This window comes from Nestor notabilis, unplaced genomic scaffold (assembly GCF_000696875.1).
Source record: "Nestor notabilis isolate BGI_N333 unplaced genomic scaffold, ASM69687v1 scaffold5003, whole genome shotgun sequence".
NCBI lineage: Eukaryota > Metazoa > Chordata > Aves > Psittaciformes > Psittacidae > Nestor > Nestor notabilis.
This window is the reverse complement of record NW_009922238.1, coordinates 57,519-75,788: the sequence shown is the minus strand read 5'-3', so window position 1 is coordinate 75,788 and position 18,270 is coordinate 57,519. Positions and strand designations below refer to the sequence as shown.

The window sequence follows — 18,270 nt, the reverse complement described above, 5'->3', positions numbered from 1 at the left end:
ATCAGAACTCACACCCAGTCACTACAAACCAGCCAGACCAGTGCCCAATAACAATTGCTAAACATCAGCCTGGTGTGAAGGGAACAAAGGGTAAAAGATCAAACTCCCATCAATTGCTGCTCTTACAGCATAAAAGATGAATACTGGACTTACTCCCCTGTTGGCTCCAGTTCGCTGATCTCAAACCAAACGAGGAGGTCGTACTTGCTCACACTATGGCCCAAGCTGGGTTTGCTCAGAGTATTGAGCTTTGTAGCTGGCACTTAAAGAAAGAAATAAAAGAAAAAATGCATTTGCAAAGACTGAACAAGTGAAGCTGACCCAAGGGCTGAAGCTGACCCAAGGGCTCATTTCAGTGATCCTATGTGCAGACCACATCTTTTCCTATGAAAATTGTTGCTTACAATAATCATTTATTAAAGTGTTGGGTTTTAAATCTGAGTTACTAGATTTAAAAAAAAAAAGTTAAATAATGAATCAAAAGTGTATCCAAAAAGCTTGTAGAAATATGCAGTCTCTCTAGATCCACAGAAAAAGAGGTTTCCAAATGTGCATCGGTTACTTTATGGCTTTAATGGTGATTTAGAATTGCTTAGGTCTGTTCATCTGAAACATTACTCACCCATGAAGTACATTTCCCTTTCCCCAAACAAGGAAAGGGGAAGGGAGAAAAAGAAACAAAATCAAGAACTTAAAGCTTCAGTCCTCTCTTCTTCATGTTACAGATTGCTTGACTCCTGTACCAGTTTAGAGAATGTGTCGTAAAAAAGCTGAACAAGACTTACTCCAGAGCCATAATCCTACCAAAGTCTGTCTCTGAGCTCCTTATGTTTTGGTATTAGTGATTACTTCTGGCCAGATCCTCTCCAATTCCTTTCATGCAAATGTAGGGATAAACCATGTTTAAAAAACTAATGGGTAAGTGAAATTGTAAAAATAACCTGATATTCCTTCGCACACGCTTACACCACACCTTGGAGCTATCATTACATGACTTCTCTTATCTGTTCACTCATTTCAGTTTCTAAATGGGAACATACTAAAAGCTCAGTTCCTGTGTACTGACAGGTCTTTTTATAACTCTCCAACTGATGTACCTTTTTTTCCTCCTTTCCCTTATTAACCTCATTGCTTTTAAGAAGCCAAACAATTATTCTTCCTTCTAGCTTCTCAAGCTCCATTCTTTCCTTGCTCAATTGTAATTTAGGTTATTCTATCTTTACAACTCTGTGTATCTTTCAGGTTCCACCATGACGTAACCTCCCATGCACTGGAAGGGCAGAACAGTCCCCAGTTAAGAAAATGCCCCCATATGTGTGCCTGTGCAGTCTCTTTGAAATAGTAACAATAATAATAAAATGTGTTTCTTTTCTGGGTAAAATGGCAGCTTCCTCAGAGGGACAGAATTTACAACAATCAGTTATTCACAGCACTACAACTCCATCATGCTAGGTAGTAAGCCTCAGTGTCATCATTTACTCTTCCTGTTCATTACTCAAGGTGGCCACTCTCTTATACCCATCATATCATATAGCATGTGAACTCATTACAGCTGGACTCTGCTGCTGACAGCAAGAGGAACAAACACACACTTCGCTCAAGTTTACAGCTAAGCAGAGAAACTCAAAAGCACCACAAGAGAAAAACAACAGAAAAACACATTAAACTAAACATCAAAGTCAGTTCTAGAAGTTCTCATGGACTTGCTTTGGCACAATTAATAACCAGTGTGTGGGTTGGGTTTCTTTGGTTGCCTTTTTTCTAATGTGAGGAACAGCACTACTAGTGGCAAAAAAAGATGATGAACAAAAAGCAAACCTATGCAGAACACAGCAGAACATTTCCCTCTATGGCTGTTTTTTCATATGCAGCATGTCTCATCCCAGTATCACAAAACTATGTACAGAACACACAAAAAAGCCCCAGAGATCCAGGAAATTTCAGGGAATAGATCCAGTCACACAGAAAAATCTGTGAAGCCTAGCACAGTGGAGTTTATAGATTCTCTATAAGGTTCTCTCTAGAATAGCCCTAAATTAAGCACAGCATCATCCTTCCAAGACCACAACCATGGCAGTTTCTAGTCCCAAGAATACTACACAGTAAAGGAAGAAGGAATTTTGGAGCACGTTGTGGAACTACTTCTACATCTACCACAGATCAACTTTGGCTACTAACCATCTCGTTTAGGAGCCCGCTCACTCTGACAACTGGGAACAGGCAGAAAGAGAAAAGGTGGCAGCTGGTCAGCTCCATCCTGGAAAGCAGCCACGGCAGAGGATGCAAGCACGTTGGCATGCTCGGATAGCGTGTTCAGCACATGCACGTTTACATAGCCAGACATAAGATACCTAATCAACTCAATTTTCCTTTCATGGTCTGCAGAGGGAATGGAACACACACAAAAAAAAAGGATGGTAGAAATATGCAGGTGAGAGAAAGCTGGAGAAAGAGGAAATTAAAAGGTGAAATGAAAAACAAAAGGCTCAGAAGAGTTCAGCATGCATCATTACAATTAAGCAAAGAAAACCGAGGATCGTTTCAACAAGACTTCACTGAACAAGAATGTTAGAGAGCAAAGAGATGAAACAGTTAATGAATAAGCAAATTTTCAGTCAAGTGGTCAGTAAGCACATAAAGAGCCATAGCCAGATCTCATGGAAGATGGTCAACACTTCAGGAATGAAACTCTACCCTTTCATGAACCAAGAAGCACTTCCTGCAAGAGGAGCTTGAAAAGAACACATAAAAGGGAAGACAAAGAAAAATCCAATGCCCTTTGCAACGTTCACTCCATTACATTTCTTGGTGTCCTGACATGTGACGTACACAGTTAGAGAACTGATCTCACCTGGCTTTGAGAGTGGCATAGGGGGAGGAAAGAATCTTCGGGAAGGCTGTGGAGGGCTATAAAGAAATGAAGAAAGTTATCAATATAGAAGCAGCTAAACAAAAAATATATGCAAATTCACACACGTGCATCTATGTACACACAGGCCCCCAGTACAGTCCTTCCACCCATTTCTGTCTTTCAAAATATCCTCACTATCCCATGAAGACAGGTAAGTATCACCTGTGAGGAAAACAAGTGGACTCAGCACACGTCTCAGACCAACTGATGTCCTTATTCTATTCTAACTTAATCAATCCTAGCTGTCAGTAAAAAATTATTTACAGTTTCCAACCACTCCACCCCCATTCTGCACTGAAAATTCAAGCAGGTAACAGGCATCTCCCAAAATAACTTACGGAAAAGGACAAGCCTCAGCTGGCACTTCCTCTTAAAACCAGCACCTGCTTCCTCAGCCTCTTCTCTTAAGCTTTGAGGGCTTAGGCACTAGCGGTCCTTTCCCCATTCCAAAAATTCAGCAACTTGGGCACTAGTATGTCAAGAGGCTGAGAACCCTTTTTCCCCCCTAATCTCTTGACTCTCCTCTTTTGTTACCCAACCTTTATGCATCAGGCCACATGCCCTGAGGGAACACTGCATCTGAGAGCACTGTTAAGGTTTACCAGAACTCGCTGAGATCACCACTCTAGTTCCAAGTACAATATTTGTAGGGTGGATACAGCTGTATTGGCAGAACAGCTTTCCATGTTTGAGCTGGCAGAACAATTCCATCACTCACTAACACCACATACTACACTAGGAAAATAGGCTGGTGCCAGCACTCTTACCACCTCACTCAGGAATCCTACTTGTGAGGGTGTGCCTATATAATATCAGGAGTATGAAAGAGTACTGCCCACACTGCACAGCTCACCTGAGCATGATCACAAACAGCCTTTATGCCAGAATAGTGAACAATACCTATTGAGATCCTGTCCTTGCAGATGGAGAGGATGCTGCTGATAATGTCCAAAGACTTCAAACACAATAGGCTTGGTTTTGATGTACTCCACAAATGATTCCGTCACTTCCACAGCAATCTATTAGGAAAAGTAAGGAAAGAAAATGAGACATACAAGGAGGAAATTCCTTTTTGGTTTAGGCATTAATTCTACTCTTTGATAAAGGAGAAATGAAAGCCCCAACATCAGCCATTTTAAGCAGAAAAGGAGGCTACGTGTAACTGAAGGATTACACAGTTCATAAAAATAGATATATTCATCTGAGATCATAAGCACTGCTTTTAACACAGATTTTATTTCCTGAATGCTAAATTGCTTTCACTGAACATCCTGGGAAGGAAACAGAGAATTCAAAGGCAGGAAGTAGAGGTGAAACAGGAGAGTTATATCTGCCACACAGAATCACTGTATTTTCTTCTCCACTGGGGATTATATCATCCACCTGATCACTCCTCCTACTGTCTGCTCTTAATATTCCCCTTTCCTCCCTTTCCCATACACCTCTCATGATTATAACAAGAAAGATACAAACAACTCCCAGTGCTAAAACAGGCATTTACTATCCATGTGAAGTTTTACTTACATTCTGAACATGGTAAAACCCAAGGGGAGTCCCTCGACCATTGTTTTTGAGAGGTTCTGTTGAGAAAGCTTCATCGTGTCGATGTAAAAAGCTTTAAGAAACCAAACAAAAAACCCAATGATAAACCTCCATAGAGCCATTTAGTGAAGATTGCTGTGCTGTGAACCCAACACTGAAAGGAAACTCGTATTTTTTCTGCTAAGACTATACAGAGAGTTGAGTTGAGTCCCAAGTGTTTGGGACCAAAATTCCTGTACTTGTTTTGTGTCCATTACTGCTATTTTTCATTCCCTTTCATAAGAAATTAAGCCAAAGAAACTTTCTCTTGAAAGCTACTGAGTTACTCAAGGACCTTACAGCTTTCACTCCAATTGAGCATGTGCACCATCTAACACCAATTTTTTCACCTTAAAAGCCATTATGAAGCAAAAAGTTAAGATATCTACAACTAGTCACTGAAGAGTCCACTGTGGTTCATAATTCCTTTTTGCAAAGCTTTATTCCCTAACACCATCCTAACACAAAGCAGGTACTGCTCATACAGGAATTCCAGTAACTGACAAGGTGTTTTTCTCTGCTACACCACACTGCCAGCAATGCAAAAAGCTTTCCATCAGACCCTCACTGCCCACTATTATTTGCACTCTCTATCAAACCATTACTTGGCAATGTAAAGAAGGACAAACTCTTACTTGAACTGGCAGAAAATATCTGCATATTCAGGCAGGATGCCGCTGGCCTGCAGCACTGTCACACGGAAGGTGAACACATTGCCCAGTTTCAAGTGATCACCAATTTCCTCAGTGAATCCTTCCATAGTCATTTTTCCATCCAGAGTGGCTGACTTCAAGTCTTAGGGAGACACAAACATCCCACATGAAATCACTTTTTTCTTTTTCTCCTCCACTCTGCCCTTTCTTTTATTAAAATATTCCTTCAGGAACAGTTTAGTCCGAACACACTTTTTTGTTTTGCTTTTAAGCCCAAATTATTTGCTGACAATCAAAAGATCCAAATACCTGGGAACAGTTGTTTCTGCACGGTTCTTCACTTGAGTAACTCCAGCACGTATCACATGCACAACCCATCAGTTACACCTCTCCCTACCCATTATATTCTTCAGGTATACTCAGAACTCCTTTCTGTCACTGACTGACAGTGTCCCAGATTTCCCTTCAGTTCTCCAAAACTACTGTATATTTCTTGCTTACCTAGCTCATTCATTCTGTTGATCTCCTCTGGAGGAGTTGTAACCTCTGAATTCTGACCTTGCCCTTCCACAATTCTTAATTCTTCCAGTGACAGCCCAGAGCGAGTCATTGCAACTGAAGAAAAATCACTCTGAAAAAATTAAATGAAGTGGCATGTAACAGACTCTGGTTTTGACATCCCTTTCTTCCGTCACAATACTTATTCTTTATTTAGAAGCACAAACTACTCACTCAAGGAAACCTAAGTCAATTTTAAGACTTCTTTTACCTTATCAAAATACTCATTGTCAAATGAAATTTTAGCTGTGCCAGACTGTCGAATGCCAGATCCATAATCTGGGGCTTCTTCATCAGCTGAAAAACAGAAAAGGAAAACACAGTGATGGGAAGGAGAGGGGAAAAACCCTCAGAGTTATCTACATGGAAATTCTGATTACAATGGAAACCAGTCTGTAAAGCAGAAGAGGCCTGGTCCCAGTCAGGCAATAACAGATTAGAGGAAGTGCTGGGAAGAATCACAGCAGAAGTCTGTCCACCATGAACTCAAGTGTGGGAAAACAAGACAAGCTCTCAAGTTTCATAATGAATATACTTAACGTTAGAGAATGCTGAATGCAAAACCAACCTTACTACTCATTTTGATTATTTATGATTCTGATTATTATACCTGAGATAAATTAACATACCATAATGCAATGACCAACATGGAGTGTATACTTACATTGATTTAAAGTGCCATCTAAAATTCTGTAGCCATAAACTAAGCAGTAACAGTAGCAAGTGTTACAAGTGCATGCTCTAAGTTTGAAAAGTGATCCTGTCTATATAATCTGTCCATCTAACCTCCTCCTCTTTGTGGAGAGGAACAATGAGGCCTGCTTGAACACCAGGTATTCCTTCCACAGTAAATGCATGTTTGCAGGAGAAATCCCAAGATTCAGAATGTGTTCCAAAGCTTTGCTTAGGGACCAAATAATGCCAGGCCCTCTTTCAAGAGATGTCCCCAGTTAAATTTCTATTAGCGATGGTGTATTCTATTTATATGGATGAATAAATAGAGTATTTATTTGGAAACACTTGGTCAATGCTAAGGAGACCAAACCAAACTAGAAATGAGACTTCTGTACACATTAAAAGAGATTTTATTTCACTTGCTGGTTTAGTCCATGCCAGAGTGATTCTTACACTTCTTCAGAGTCTGAGATTTCACTATAGCTTCCCATGGAGAGTGAAACTTCCAGGGCTACCCTACCTAAAGAATACAGATATGTTGGCAGTTAGCCACTGCTAAGAAGGACAAATTATGGGAAGTATGGACAAGACATGGCTAACTGCCAACAGTAAAACTCAACTAGCTCACCTCATACTGGAAAAGTGTAATACATTAGCTGCTGACTAGCAGACTGCAGTTAAGCTCTGGCACACATACAACAGCAGTGCAAAGCTGGATGGAGCAGTTACCATCCCCATGTATCTACCTTTCTCTTCTGAAAAGTTGGTAATTCTTGGTGATTAAACAGTACGTTAAAGCAGCTTCTAAGTCCCAACACGTTTCAGTGAGGCAATGAAATAGAAAACTGGTGCAAATTTCTCTTCATACCGTGCTTATACTGTGTGTCAGAAAGAAAACCTCCACTTGGTTTTTAGCTTTTAACTTACTGACAGTAGTCAGCCCTTTCACTGTCTTCAAAAGCAGTGTGGTATTAATTGCCAGATAAAAACTTCAGAGGTCAACACCATCATTTTTAAAGCTTCTGATCAGTAGCATTATTTCAAGATGCATTCATGCATGGTCCATATGATTCACACCAATGGAAAAAAATCAAAAGCAAGTTAATAACAAAGAACAAGAGTTCTTTGCAACACTGAAATTATTCAGGTTTGAGAACAGAAGAGAACGGTTTGATTCGTTTGCCTGTTTTTTCAAAGCTGCAACTGTTCATAGCATACCAAAGAGGTGCAACATAAAGCTCAGAGTGTCTCACCTGCTATAGCTTGAACTGCCACCCGCAGAAATCCTCGTACTTCTCCTTTCTCACTGACAACAGCTACTCTGTGAATAAGAGGCACCGGGTACAGCAGATTGCTCAGGTATACAAATGCTCTGGTAATAGGAAGGAAAGAAAAGACAAACAGCATTAGGCAAACATCTGCAAAACCAGACTGCAGTATTTGGTTGGCTAATGGGACATTCAAATCTTCAGTCTACTTTACTCCACCTATTAGACCTGCACTGTGGCCACGTATCCATATTGTCCACACAGGGCTCTGCAACAGTGTCAAAACTAAGTGAAGCCACAAAATGCTCTAAATGAGAGTATACGGGAGACACAGGGCTTATATTAGTGAGTTACAGAACGTATGAAGGACACAATTGAAGATGATGGCTTGATAGAAGGTAATTTTAGATGTACTACAGTTGTAAATGGACCCGTTAGCAAGATGGTAGAAGTCTACTTAGGAGCTACTGATTATAAAGAATTGTTTGAGTTTTCCACCCCGTGAGTGGTTTGAAGTGATTAATTAAAAGGGAATTGATCTGCTGTGTTCACACAGCCTCAAATATTTTAGTGAACATATAAAAAGACCCTTCAAAACAGACTGACTGAATGTTTTCTCTACGTTCATTTGATAACACCATACAGAGAGTAATCAGAAACCCTCAATAAACCATAAGTCATCTCTTAGGTTTCTGGGAAGATTCACTGGGTGCATGGATAGTGGAAGACCGATGGTCTCCACAGCTAAATATCTTTAGGAGTATTATATTTATTTCTTGTTTATAAAAACCAAAGGACACAACAGAACTCTCAAGCAATCATTTAGAAATTACAATTAAAATAGGAAAAGCACCATTTAGGCCCAGTACTGGATGATCCTAGCATAACCTTTGAAGTTATAATCAAGCAGGGTCTGTTTTGCAACAGTAAGTTAACAAATTTTATTGTACAGAGTTTTAATTAAATGTTACACTAATGTTATGAAGTTATTTAACATTTCTGCAACGAATTGCAACGTTCTTAGAACACCACACTGCAGTGTGATGAGAAAACTTTAGATGTTGAGAAGCCCAACAGGCCAGGTACAGTATGTCTCTCAACAAGGGGAACAAATGAAAGGCTTGATTTAAGGGAGCTGTTTCAGAGTTCAGAAGAGTGCTCAGATCCATAGAAGTTTACCCAAGAGTTTGACCAGTTATTACATTTAAAGTGACTAAGCAATTAATGAATTTATGTATATTAAGTTATACTAAACACCAGTCATTTGTTTAAGGTTTCCTTCTTGCAGTCCTTTTTATTAGTCTTTATTATTAAGTATAGTTAATTGCTCAGATTTATAACTGTTGTTGTTTAATATTCATAGGGCGAGTCCTGCATGACAGAAGAGGACTGAGAGAGAAATGAAGATGTTCACTGCCTCCGCCTGGAGACATCAGCTATGGAATTTGTTCTGTGAACACAGCAAGACTGATCCAAACTCAATTCCTTGTGACACACAGCTAAGGACCAGAGCTAGAAAAGGTGAGTGTTTCTCCTTGGGTTCACATGCCCGTTCCCAGAATGAATGAATTCTCTTGAAATGACAAGGTAGTCAAACAGGTGTCAGTTGTGAACCAAAGGGACAAAAACAATGCTACTAAAAACCAAAGTGGTGACAAAATGCAAAAGAGAAGAGAATGATTAATAAGGCTATAAAAGTAACAAAACAAAAAAAAAAAGAACAAAACCATACAACAACAACAAAAGAACAACTGCAACGTAACACTTGACTACGATTAGGATCTAATTCCTCTTCAGTCTGCTCCAAAGTGAGGTAAGCACCGATAAAGCAGGGGAAGGGAGGGAGAAGAGACTAAATTTAAAGTAACAAAATTGAATGTTTAATTTCTTTCTTTTAATTTTCCCTCAAGAAAACCTTTTCAATTTTAGCTTTGCGATTGCAGGTGGTGCTCATTTGAGAAAGCAGCCTCCCACCAGAAAGCAAACAGTCCCTCACACTAACAAACTGGGATCCTTCACTTGAACTGGACCAGGGATGGAGCTCAGGAAGGTATGTAGTTATGTGTTCAACACGGAAAACACACGCAGTTTGAAAACCACATTTCAAGCTAGGGAGAACGGACATTTTTCCCCAACAGAAAGGAATCTAAGTAGCTTTGCATTGATGCATATGAGACAGCTTCACTAATTAAAAGAGGCAGTCATTACGGAAGTATTCCTACTTCAAAGCCAAACTAGTGGAAAGCATTAACTGCATGGAAAATGAAAATAGATATTTATTTGCATGGCTAAAGTTCCAAAGCTGCTGTTCAACACAGGACAGACAGAGCATTCAGCTTTGTGGGCAACTCCAATTTTGTCAAATCAGTTCAATGACCATCCCAAGGGAAAAAAATAGTATTTCTCATCTTCCTTAACTTCCCTCCATCCAGCCACCTGGAATCAGTTCAACTTAGGGAAAAAAAGCACATCATGCAAAAAGTTTTAAGCCTCCTGCTTGGTGCCGAAAATGCTGGATCTCTTCTGCAGAATGGAGAGCAAGAGCACATTTGCTGTACAGAGAAAAGAGCTGGTTTATGCAGCAATCCTGCCTTCCTGTGCCATTCCATCTGCTTCATCACAAGACAGTACCAAGTTCGGAGTGGATGAAATGTTAAGGCTCTCCTCCTCCTCTTCCCACACCTGGGAGCACTCCCACTCCCCCAATATCCTATCTGCAAGTGTCCCCCTGCACCTTAGCCCAGCAGACTGAAAGAGGGGGAGCTGTATTAGCAGAAAGATTGGTGAGGTAAATGGCATACTCACAACAAAACTAGAACTTAAATTTAACAAACACAAATTTCTTTAAAATAAAAAGTCAAAACAAAACCAACAGAACTCAGAATGATGACAGAGATTTTTTAAATAAACACATCAAGATTTAAATAAAATAACCCATAGACCTTTCCCACCTCCCTTAAAAACATAGCAAATGCTTGCTATGTCACACCACTAAATAGAATCAGCCTTAAAGATAGCCCAGCATGCCAGAAGAGATGGCTAAAGGGACCAGCTCTTTGTTCTCTTTCTCTTTGATAGGCACAAATAAGACAGTCACAGCACAGAGAGAGATGCCCAAGGAGTTGGATAACTACATGAGCAATTCCTCCTCCTTCTCTCCTTCATGACCTGGACTCATTATTGCTGATAACCCCCCCAAAAATATTAAAACCGATTTTATTTCTGTCCTACACATTCCACAACATACAAACCAGTCCACAGTTTAAAGTGTTAAGGGATTTGGGGTTTGTTATAAATTCAGTGCTACCTTGTACTCAAGACAATATGTACGTAGATGGACATACCCTCAGATATTTGTAAGTCACACTGTTCAGAAGCAGAATTCTAATGCTGTAAGACACTGAGGAATCAAATTAGTTTCTACTCAGTGGTGCTAAACAGCCTAACTGCTTTCTGTGACAGAATCAGCACAAAAGAAGACCAAAACAAGAACAGAAACAGAAGAGAAACCAACATCTGCTGTCTACTCAGAGATAATACAAACGAAGTTTCACTCATCAGTGCAATCTACAGCCCAAGTAAAGTTCTTTACTATGTGCAGTTTGCACAGTTTAGGCTAACACCCTTAACTGCTGCAGCTTCGTATGTCTGGCTGTAGAGACAGAGCTCAGTACTCTTTTTAATACATGGAAATGGGAAGCAAGTTGTGTAACTGCCAGGAAGCACGACTGTTTCCATTGTACACTCTTATTTGCTCAGCTTGTGTTGTGCTTCCTGAAGAGTTTGTGAAATGAAGATGAATAGCTCAACTTTTTCCCAAGCACTGAAGGTCCCACTCTGAAAGGACACACACAACAGGAGAGTGTGCTGGGATGCCAGCACTGGTACCAGAAAGCAGTCCCAGCCATTGCAAACAGCACACATATGCTGTGAGCAGGTGATGACCACATCCAAGCCAGTTAAGATGGTTTTCCCAAACTGACTCTTGTGGATCGGATTAATCTGAAAGGATTAAGTTTTATAAAACACATTATCAGACATTGCACATAAGGGCACAAATTCACAGAGATCAAAGAGAATTAATGCAATTTCCTGCAACATTAGTAACTAATTTTTGTTTCAAAGACTAGATCAAGGAAGTTCCAAGTTTCAATCACAGCTTATAAATAGGTCCACTACAAAGAATGAAGTTAGACAATACAGCTAAACTGATCTAAAAGCTTGGTAAAAAGACTGACAAACTCAGTCCCTCATTTTCATAAATAATACAAGGAAGTTTCCTGCATTTGAGGAAACTGCAAAAAGAACCTGCCTTCCTGACCATGAAGTCTTCCCTGCTTCATCACAGAAAAGGAAAAAGGCAAGCTCTTGCACTCTGTTTTATGCAACACCTGTGGTAACCACCTCCCTTAGTGTTTTAACATGTAGATTGGCTTACAGAGTGATCAAAAAGGCATAACTGGGGGAGTGGGAGCAGAAGAGAGGGGAACAAAGTCACTAAATAACATGTTTCTTGTCATGAATAACATGTTTGTGCAAGATGATCTGTGAAGAAACAGTGCAAAGTACCACATTTTTTAATGCAGCTTGACCTTTCACTATGTAATACTTGCTACCAAGAGTCACGCATCATCTGAGAAGCCAAATCATCTCAAAGAATACTCTTTTCCTCATCCAGAAAGGACCATTCTTCTTTCTCCTCGTGCCATCTTTTCTCTTCAGAAAGAGGATGTTACATGAGTTTTTAAAAAATGCATTTATTGGGTTGGACTTAAACAAAACTTTCCACCATACTCTGAAATTCTCTTCTATGGGAGAAAACTACATGCTACAGTAGCAGTAGCTCAGTGATCTTGCAATGGCTAAATAGAGCATTCTATAAATAATGCTCAAATAGTCTACACAAGCAAAACCACGTTTGTTCTATGTTGTGACAGTTCTCTAGAAATAGATTTCCTCATATTGTCACATCTAAAGGTTATTTTCTCCTTATTTAGGTCTTCATGGCCTCTGACATGGGAATTTAAAACTGAATGTTAAACTACACTCATTCTCTGGCCATTCCAATTTATGTATATAGATATTTTGGCTGGCTTGACAGATATTCTGTGCAGCACAAGGCAAAGCCACTGCAGTGTACAGCAAGAGCTGGTCCCTTTTGGCCATTCTCACAGTAACCTCACCAACCTTCCCACTAAAATGAACCAAGGGGATCGGTCGTAAAACGGGTCGCGCCCATCATTGAAGAGGTCTGATCCCTCCTCAGTTCCAACGTCGGAGCCAGTATCATCCACAAAGGCCTCATCATCAAAGTCCTCCATCTCATCCTGCTGTTCATCAGCCAGTTCAGTGATGTCGGAGTCAGCCGTGGAGAAAGTGGGGGAGGGCGTGCGATCAGCAAGACGCTCATTCACGCAGCCATGGAATATGGGGGAGCTAGATATCAGTTAATGGAATACCAATTAACAGGGGGAGGGGAAAGAGGAATGCTTCATTTAACAGCCGTCTGCTGCCAGCAGCACAGAGACCACCTGAACAACAAGCAAAGGCTTCAAACCATCTGGACTGCAATGAAATGTAAAGGAAGGGCTTGCTAACAAAGTTGGGAAGGAGAGCATCCTTGAACTGAGCAGAAAGCAAATGAAAAGTGAGTATATACATGGCTGAACATACAGTTATTGAGAGCACACCCATTTAACACAGCTACAATTCTTATTTCCAACAGGTAGCATTTTTGTAAATAAAAAATACTGTAAAGGTGCATCTGACATCAGGAAATATTAAAGAATCCCATCAAATATTAGATATGTCCATAGGGTTTGACCAAGCTATTTGAACCACATACATTAAGAAAGGCTCTGGACCACTTTTCCTCTCTGTTTCCAGTGTTGTTCATTATTCTCACAGCTCTGCTCCAGTGACCTCAGATAGAGCTTAGCTACAAATAAACTTGTAACTTACTAAGAGTTCAACCAAATCAGGTTCTACAAGGTTACACCAGAACTGGCAACACTCTGAACAGAGTATTTTCTGCTCTTTACTACATTTTAAGTCTATCAGAAATCCCAGAAAGACACCACACACAACTAAAACTAGTGGCCACACAGTTTATAACCACATTCAAAGGCAAAGTTCACCCTGAGCTGACAAGAGTTACCAGTGCACCAGCAGTTGAGATCATGGTCACGTACCTCCCAACAAGCTTGAACCAATGAAAGCGATCGTAGAAGGGGTCGCTGCCTGTCATTGTGCTTTCACACTCCTCCTGGGTATTAGATGCCATCTCTCCAGCTCTGTCATACATCTCCCGCATCAGGTCCAACCTCTGCCTGTGTAGGAGAAAGCAGGAGTTAAAAATTAATAGAGAGTGAATAAAAAAAAGGCAGAGAACACTAAGTGGGGTTACCCTGGTTTCATCTATACCTAATTACACATAGGAAAGAGAGAATAAAGAACAGAGGAGTCTATACTCCAAAGTTTGGTATTGTAGTGATTCTCTGACATATTAGGGATTCTGGGAACAATTCTGTAGCTAAAACTGCTAAACACAAGGCAAGGTCACTGCAGAAGCTTATGTAGATTTCAGATTTCATTCAAACTTCTAAATATTCTTCTTAAACATCCAATACCTGCATAGTTTTTTGCTTCCTTTTTTGCATCAAAGTTGCTGAGTAACCTAGGCAGTTTTTTGCATTCCACTCCAGAAATGTTGGCATTTTAATTCAAAAGTGAATGGATTCCATTACAGACTTTTAGTTATTTATTTATTTTAGTGAAGAAAACAAGTGTTTCCCACTGCAAGATCCTTCATCTGGAAATCATTAGTAGAAGAACAAGTTCTTCAGTCAGTATTTAGGAAAAGACAAATGTCTTTTGCCTATTTGTAAACATGTGATGAAAATTATTCAGATTACAGCCAGAATCTGTGTTATCTTCCATAGAAATAAAGTCTTTATTTAAGCTTGTTCTAAATTATGCTCTACACTGCTAGATTTTATAAAAACAGGCAGCAGGAAACTATTGCAGTGAAAGGAATGAAAACCATTATGCACAGATGAGCTGTGATGAGCCTTATTAGATTTAAAAATAAAGTCTAACCTTAAGTGACAAAAATTAAATGTGGAGGCAAGGTAAGATACTGGAGAACAAATGCACTTGTCTAAAGAATCGAGAAAGCTGGGATGTAAAACATACCACACTGTCTATAAAGTTGGCAGTTGGGAAGACAGAGAAAAAACAAGTACAACAGAGAATGAACAGCAAAGGGTGACATTTTTCAGTGAAGCTCTTTGGATATAAGGAATTTTGTTCTTCACTATTAGCTACATACTTGAGTTTTTCTAAGGACCAGTAATGCGTTGCTCCATTCTTCAGATCCTGTACTTCCACAGCTACCACTGTACGGGGGAAAGGCCTATTGTCCCGGATCTTCTCCAGCTCAGTGGGCAGAAGCTCTGGTGGCAGGGGTGAGTAGAGGGTGTCTGTCAGCAGCACAAACTGAAACTGCACCTGAAAAGAAAAGGAAATATTACTTTAGTTCTGAGAGTCAGGTATCAGCACCACAAAGGGGACGGACACCTCATTTAAGGCAACGTATGAAGCCAGTTTGACTTACATCTCTGTGAACAGATTCAGGGCTTTTTATACATCACTTTCCCCCCCGCTCAAAATGGCATAAAGCATATTTTTCAGCTTAATACAAGTATTTTGCCTTTGTCACAGCTGGCAGATGTCTGGAAAAACTATAGAGCTAGCACATCCTGCAGCACCCACCTCTCTTGGGAAGATGAACGACCACATGAAGTCAAAAGCAGAAAGGAAAAGACAGGGCCCTGGGGAGACGTATATGCACATGTGCTTATGATATTGACAGGAACAGCACAAGGGAAATGAAGAAGAGGAGAATATATCAACCAGATTTGCATGGGACTATGTTCAGTGAGCCAGAAGCCTGAATCAGAGGCTCATGATTTTCTGAACCCTTTCAAAGCCCAAACTAATAAGCAAGAAACATGTAACTTTAAAGACTACAAGTAACTCTAAGTGTTTGAAGCAAGATTATACAGTCAAAACTGATGACTCAGAAAATTCAAAAAGCTACTCTGCATGTCCCTACCTTTTTCTTTAATTCTACACTGATGGCATTGGCTTCTTTCAGATACACTGCATTTCCCCAGAGTTGGTCCCTCAGTGAAGTAAACTGATGGAATTTCCACTTCCTGAAAGCCCACTGTGCAAGTTCGTACTCATGTCGTGTCCAGGGCACTAGGAAGAGCAAAGAAACAGAGAAATAAAGCACTGTGACTTCTCTAAACCACCACATGCAGTATCTAGTACTACTGCTGACTGCACCATCAAGTTCTCAACATCTTTTCTGGAAGGAAAGAACAGAAAACAAAGCCCTGCATTTTCATTATTCAGTGAGGAAAAACCAGATTCCTCACCACTAGCAGTGGAGATATAATGATCAAGTAAGGAGATTTGGAACAGAGAAAACAAAGTAAATCCTACTCTTATTATTTTCAATTAGTTAACAATTTTTGAAGCCAAATGCTGAAACAGTGGAATGAAAGCAAGTATTATGGGAATAATAAACTCTAACTACTGTCAGAAATGGAGTTAAACACACATGTCACAACATGAATTCCAAGAATTCCTACCAAAGAGCAAAAAGAAACTTCAAAATCAAAACCAGGAAACAAAGGCAACAACATTATTTGGTTTAGGACATCTGAACTCTGTGAGAGCCAAGAGAGAGATTCCTTCAAGTTCAAGACTACCAAATCAAAGCTTATAGTTAAAATAATCTTTTTTGTGCATCTATTGAATTTGGGGATGTGTATCTACTATGTATGTGGAATTTATTCTACGAATAGGGATTTTACAACTTTATGCTGTGAAGATTATAGATCAAGAAATTATGAAGTACTTCACAGCTTTCCAAAGTGAGTTTTCTATCTATTGCAAAGATACTACAGCAACTGTTCCTTTAGGCTTGGATAAATCCAAATTACTTTTAGCTTCAAACTCACCTTCTTCCTCCTCTTCTTCCTCCTCTGTTGTTTCAGCTGCCAAGGATCTTGTCTCTACCTGCTTCTGTAGGGCCTGCAGCTTACTCTCATAGTCCTGTGGGGAGAGAGGAGATACCGTGTAGGAGGACAGACAAAAGCAAGGAGAACAGTTAAGAGAGACTAACACCTCAGATGGAATGACAGAGACAGAAAAAATACATAAAGATATTTTCATTAATGCTCAGAGATCACATACCAACACCTATTGTTTTAGTATAATCTGTCCTTGAAAAGAGAGAAGCCAGGCCGATACAATTAACATAGCAGTGTTGTTTAAAATCATCAGATACACATGCTCATAGTATCTGTAAAAGGTAAAAGGTTTAGGATTTATGTTTTGCTGAAGACTGGGAAAAAGGGATTTTTTTGGGGGGAACCTGCTTGCTGCTTTCAGGAAAAAGGCAGAAATAGAGAAAAGTACAGAAATAAATTTAAAAGGGGAGGATTATTCACCTGCATTTTCTCAAACAGGAGGACTAACAGCACCACTGATTTGCCTTTTGATACAAAAAAGGTCATTTCAGTTGGGGGAAAGACATTGTTTTCAATTAGATTTTCCTCTTGGAATGCAAGCAGCATTCTCACATGTGTATTTAATATATCAGAAGATGAAAAAAATACCACCACCCTGGCAAGTGGGCAGAGAAGTCTGTGCAGAGGTTTCCCCACAAGGAGCGCTTCAACAATACCTTCTGGTGTAAGAGCATTTTCTTCTCATTCAGCACAATTCTGCCTTGAAATAAATGCTACTAAGACCTAATGACTGTTTTATTATTTGGTGCTAAAACAAATACAAATTCAGGATATTTAGAACAGATCCTGGTCTCAGAGTCTACCTCACTGCTGTATTTTATTGAAGATACGAAGATAATCCTTTGGCATTTATTACACAAATTAAACTGGCTTCTCAAGATTTTTATCCAAGAGTTGCAACTTCTTAAGGAGAATTCTTGAAGCCATTCATCTTGTACTCCAACCTTCTCTCTTCCACAGAGCCAATTCCTAAAATTCCTCTCCAATGCACTGTTTGCAGTAATGCGTTCCTAAGTCTAACAGCTATAGAAGGAATGCTTTACATTTTCCTCCCATCCTGTTTAAGCATTCCACCTAAACAGCTACATTACTTGTTTCTATACAGTAAGTACAGTTCTTCACACTGCCACAATGTGATTGCATCAAATTTAACCCAAGTTCAGTCAGAAAGACCTTTAGACAGTATTTGGAAATGAGATAAACTGAAGTATGTTCCTTTAAGTTTCTATTCCCTGGAGGTAGCATTAAAAAATGGTAGGTGTGCTCTTCAAAAGTACAGAATCTTCAATATACCATGAATTTAATACCCATGACCTATAGGGAGAGAAAACTGAACTATTAAAGATATACGGCCTTTGTGTGAGGGCTATGTTTTAATTTTCTTATTTTCTCTTGAAAGTTTGTTTGCTCCTTCTGCATCTGTGTCTGTTCCATTCACTCCAAGATGGCCACATACTTACAGTGTAGGTAAACCTTAGCCCAGCAGCAAAAGAACTACAAGCAAAACAAACATACATCCT

The 18,270-nt window shown here is 39.7% G+C and overlaps 1 protein-coding gene across 3 annotated transcripts in view; it reads right to left on the bottom strand.

The window, feature by feature from the left end:
- The window catches only part of KIF1B (kinesin family member 1B), an 84,298-nt gene that overhangs the window by 13,485 nt on the left and 52,543 nt on the right, over nucleotides 1-18,270 (bottom strand). Inside the window, exons 21-33 of one of the 3 annotated variants that reach the window (XM_010011517.1) lie at nucleotides 16,679-16,772; nucleotides 15,763-15,911; nucleotides 14,977-15,155; nucleotides 13,838-13,975; nucleotides 12,834-13,082; nucleotides 7,632-7,750; nucleotides 5,906-6,000; nucleotides 5,647-5,776; nucleotides 5,128-5,287; nucleotides 4,436-4,526; nucleotides 3,812-3,930; nucleotides 2,852-2,907; nucleotides 154-262 (exon numbers count right to left, since the gene is read on the bottom strand). In XM_010011517.1, the coding sequence (XP_010009819.1) occupies nucleotides 154-262; nucleotides 2,852-2,907; nucleotides 3,812-3,930; nucleotides 4,436-4,526; nucleotides 5,128-5,287; nucleotides 5,647-5,776; nucleotides 5,906-6,000; nucleotides 7,632-7,750; nucleotides 12,834-13,082; nucleotides 13,838-13,975; nucleotides 14,977-15,155; nucleotides 15,763-15,911; nucleotides 16,679-16,772 (1,688 nt within the window). The remainder of the gene's footprint in view (nucleotides 1-153; nucleotides 263-2,851; nucleotides 2,908-3,811; nucleotides 3,931-4,435; nucleotides 4,527-5,127; nucleotides 5,288-5,646; nucleotides 5,777-5,905; nucleotides 6,001-7,631; nucleotides 7,751-12,833; nucleotides 13,083-13,837; nucleotides 13,976-14,976; nucleotides 15,156-15,762; nucleotides 15,912-16,678; nucleotides 16,773-18,270) is intronic. The other 2 variants (XM_010011518.1, XM_010011519.1) reach the window with 2 other exon arrangements.